At 37.7% G+C, this 4,343-nt stretch overlaps 1 protein-coding gene across 1 annotated transcript; it reads left to right on the top strand.

Moving 5' to 3' along the window:
• On the top strand, window positions 721-2,539 carry LOC108662866 (premnaspirodiene oxygenase-like). Its single transcript, XM_018124601.1, has 2 exons — window positions 721-1,617; window positions 1,769-2,539. Exons 1-2 carry the CDS (start codon window positions 721-723, stop codon window positions 2,378-2,380), a joined length of 1,509 nt encoding a protein of 502 aa, XP_017980090.1. The 3' UTR covers window positions 2,381-2,539.

Genomic DNA, 4,343 nt, shown 5'->3' with positions numbered 1-4,343 from the left:
ACAAGAGAGAGAAAAACAAAAAACACGTGAGAGATGAGAGGGATTGCAGAAGCTACACAAAGTCACAGGTCACTTTTCATTAAGCAAATATAATATTTCTAATTACAAGAGACAGAAAACCATAAAATACTAAGTGATGGGATTTGTAATTGACCACTTTTTAAGACATCAGTGCCTAGTACTTAGTGGCCTTTAAAGTCATGAGCCAAACTACCCCGATAAAAATATTGTACTAACTGCAAAGTTGAATAAAAAACTGACACTACAATATTAAAAAATAGCTAATGATAGAGACTTTAATCAATCACGTGGCTGAAGCATGTGAATCCTTCTTCTCCACGCTGCAACAGCTGTCGGGCACGACTAACACCAGGATTTTATTCTTCTGGTCTACAAGTCGAGCCATGGGCAAATCTTAAGATATATGAAATAAAACTTACTTTTTTCCATTACGCTTCTTGCTAATTCCAGTAAAGCAAAGCGCGAAAGGTCATTTGGTTGGGACATATAACATGCAAATATCAATAACAGCAGTGTTCTGCTGTTGACAAGATATATGAAATGAGACCACTAATAGCAAATTAAATACTTTTGGCACTGCATTGTCCCCATAGTTTCACCCCAGATCTCACCCTTCCAACCAAAATTTCCAAGTAAGAGAGGAGATTCATAATCAATAAAGGAAATTTCCCCTCCATTGAATTCTTTCCCATTGCTTGCATGGAAAACCAACTCCCCTTTTTCTTATTCCTTCTTACCTTTTTCTTCGTCACATTCAGCGCTTTGAGGACATGGATGAATACCAAATTTAGTGGCCTTCCATCAATGCTACCACCAGGTCCTCCAAAATTACCGCTGATAGGAAACTTGCACCTTCTTATTGGGACTCAACCTCATCGTTGCCTTGCCCGATTGGCTCAGCAGTATGGTCCAGTGATGTTTCTGCAACTTGGGGAAGTGTCAACAGTTGTGATTTCTTCACCAGAAGCTGCTAAACAAGTGATGAAAACCCACGACTCTGTTTTCTCTGAGAGGCCTTATCTCTATGCCGCACAGTTCGTAACTTACAACTTTAGAGATATTGTATTTGCCCGTGGAGATTACATGAGACAAATACGCAAAATTTGTGTGCTGGAGCTGTTAAGTAAGAAACGAGTTCAGTCATTTAGACCAATCAGGGAAGAAGAGATATCTAATTTAGTAAGAACCATCTCATCGAAAGCAGGATCGCCCATTAACCTTAAGAACTTGTTGTACTCTTCAGCACTCAGCATACTCTCCAGAGCAGCCTTTGGTGGGAAATGTAAGCACCAGGATGCATTCAAGAAACTTCTCCCAGACGTTGTAGCCTTGTTCGGAGGTCTCACTGTTGTTGATGTCTATCCTTCCGTTAAGTTGCTCCATCTGATCAATGCCATGAGGCCTAAAAATAAAAAACTGCATAACAAGGTAGATAAGATTCTTGAAAGCGTCATTCAGGAACATAGAGCTACAAAATTAACAACAATGACAGGAGAAAGTGAAGTAGACGATCTCGTCCAAGTCCTTCTGGATATTCAGGATCATGGGGACCTTGAAGTTCCCTTGTCAACAAGCAGCATCAAAGCTATTATTCTGGTTAGTGAATTCAAAGTCTGTTCCTTTATAGTCAATTGCTTCGTTTTGTCTCTCTTCTATATTTTGGCTATGTGCGATCATAATGTTGACACACACAAAATCAGCTTTTTGAGCATGCTTAATAGAAACATAATAATCCGAGCTATTTCAGGATATGTTCGTTGCTGGGGGTGAAACCTCATCTACAGTAGTAGAATGGGCAATGTCAGAATTATTAAGAAACCCTGAAGTATTGAAAAGGGCACAAGAAGAGGTGAGGCATGTCTTTGCTGGTAGAAGAGATGTTGATGAATTAGGCATTCATGAGTTGAAGTACCTCAGACTAGTTATCAAAGAGACACTAAGATTGCACCCTCCAGCTCCTTTGCTAATTCCAAGAGAATGCCAAGTGAACTGTGAGGTTAACGGATGTGTCATACCTGCCAAATCTAGGGTCATAATTAATGCATGGGCAATAGGACAAAATCAAAATTACTGGACTGAAGCTGAGAAGTTTTATCCTGAGAGATTTTGCGATAGTTCAATTACCTATAAAGGAACAGACTTTGAATTTATTCCATTCGGTGCTGGACGGAGGATGTGCCCTGGTATGTCGTATGGTATTGCGAGTGTAGAGCTTTCACTTGCAAATCTGCTCTACCATTTTGATTGGAAGCTTCCCAATGGAAAGAAGCCTGAAGATTTAGACATGACTGAGCTCTTCGGTGCTTCATTGCAAAGAAAAGAAGATCTGTGCTTAGTTCCCATTCCACATCATCTGTGACTCCAAATTAATAATTTCTACATACTTAAGCAAAAATGATAACTATGATGTTCCTTTCACGTTTGAGACAAAACTTCACATGTATTTCAGTTTAACAACTCTCATTTAGTATCTTTCTTATTTTAATAAAGTATAACTATTAATAAGAAAGCTTTCTTTCATAAAGTTTACTTTTAATTACTTGTTTTACTTCAATGATGTAGTCCAACTGTTTGTTCTCTAGGTGCTTCTGTTTTCAATCCGAATTTGCACACTATTGCATCTAAATGTGGTGCATGTACATGGTATGTTTCAATTTAAAAGATATATCCTATCTCTATATCTCTAATGTTTCTATAAATACTAAACAGGCATACTAGTTTTTTTTCACACAACTAAGATTGAACTTGAGATGTTTTGTAAGTTAGAAAACCCATAACACTTTCTCTCATTCTCAACACTTTCTCATATTCTCTTCATTCCCGAGGCACCATCAAGATTAAAGGGTTTTGAAACGTGTAATTTGTCACGTGCTAGCTTTGGTTGTTGAAGTTATTTTCAAAGAGTAAAAGAAACGTGTCCAACCAGTAGTTTGACTAATCTTGAGTTGTTGAGAAATAAATGGAGTAGTTGCAGATTTTTTTGAGATAATTTCATTATTTCTTGTTAGAAATTAGGAGAAGTTAGTTAGAGTCAATCTTATAAATTGTTAATGCATTCTAGCAATAAGAGCATCCCTTTTTTATTCAATTACTAGTACTTTAAGGTTCTTTGGCTCCCTTGAAACAGCCACCTATTTACTTTGTTAAAAATAGGTAGATGTAAGAAGCTATATTCAGTACTTGCTCCTTTTCATCCGGTTTCTCGTCCAGCTTCAAGGTTTATTACTTCTGCACGCAACACTTTGGTATCAAAGATGGTATGGAGGAGCAACAAATGAGCAGTATCGACAAAGAGGTTTCCTCTCTTGCTGCAAGAAGAGATGTTTGCTGCCATGAATGCAAGGTTTGATAAGCTTCAGTCCATCCAGAATCAGGAAGCAGTAAAGAGTTCTTTCAACCAGAGTAGAATTAACAATGGTCGATTTGATAGAGAACGATCTATAGGTACCAACTGCTTACCCAAATTTGTGAAGCTCGAATTTCCACGTTATAATGGCATAAATGATCCTACCAAATGGATTTGCAAAGCTGAGCAATTATTTGAATATCACCAAACTTTAGATGAGGAAAACGTGTCATTGGCCTTTTTCAACTTGGATGGAGATGCTCAACTATGGTATCAATTGCTGAAGGAAGAGACTCTTTTTTATAACTTGGGAAAACTTCAAACAAAGTCCACAAAATAAGTATGGTCCTATCCAATTTTCGGATTTTTTGGTGACCTTAATAAGTTTCAGAAAATTGGGTCAGTGAAAGACTATCAAACCCAGTCTAAGAGACTATTGATTTGTGCAAAAAGGTTGACTCAAGCTCCACAAGTCAATTGTTTCATGAGCGGCTCAAAGGAAAACATCCAAGTTGATGTACAAGCTTGTCGACCAAACTCTTTGTCAGCAGCAATTAGCCTAGAAAAACTGTATGAAGCTCGAAACCAGTCTAGACACCATACACAATTGGACACACACAAGATGGGGGTAACCCAAGCTACAAAGCCAAAGTCAAACTCCATGCTCTTCAAGAGGCTCAGTCCAGAACAGCTAAAAGATAGGTGAGATAAAGATCTTTGCTTCAATTGTAATAAAAAATTTGGCCTTGGACATCAATGCAACAAACTTTTTCTGATTAAAGGGAGCTGGTCTGATGATGATGATGCTAATATGGAACTGGAGGATGAGGATGAAATACCAAAAGTTTCTATCCATGCTATAAGTGAGATCCAAGGCCGTCAAACCTAATCTTTGGTAAATTTTGAGTAAACACACTTGTCAGCTCCATTATGTTTAAAATCATAAGATAATATGGATGAGTCAAACTTTTCATGT

Source organism: Theobroma cacao, chromosome 7 (genome assembly GCF_000208745.1).
Source record: "Theobroma cacao cultivar B97-61/B2 chromosome 7, Criollo_cocoa_genome_V2, whole genome shotgun sequence".
NCBI lineage: Eukaryota > Viridiplantae > Streptophyta > Magnoliopsida > Malvales > Malvaceae > Theobroma > Theobroma cacao.
Note: the sequence above shows the minus strand (reverse complement) of the source record. Positions and strands in the feature narration are given on the sequence as shown.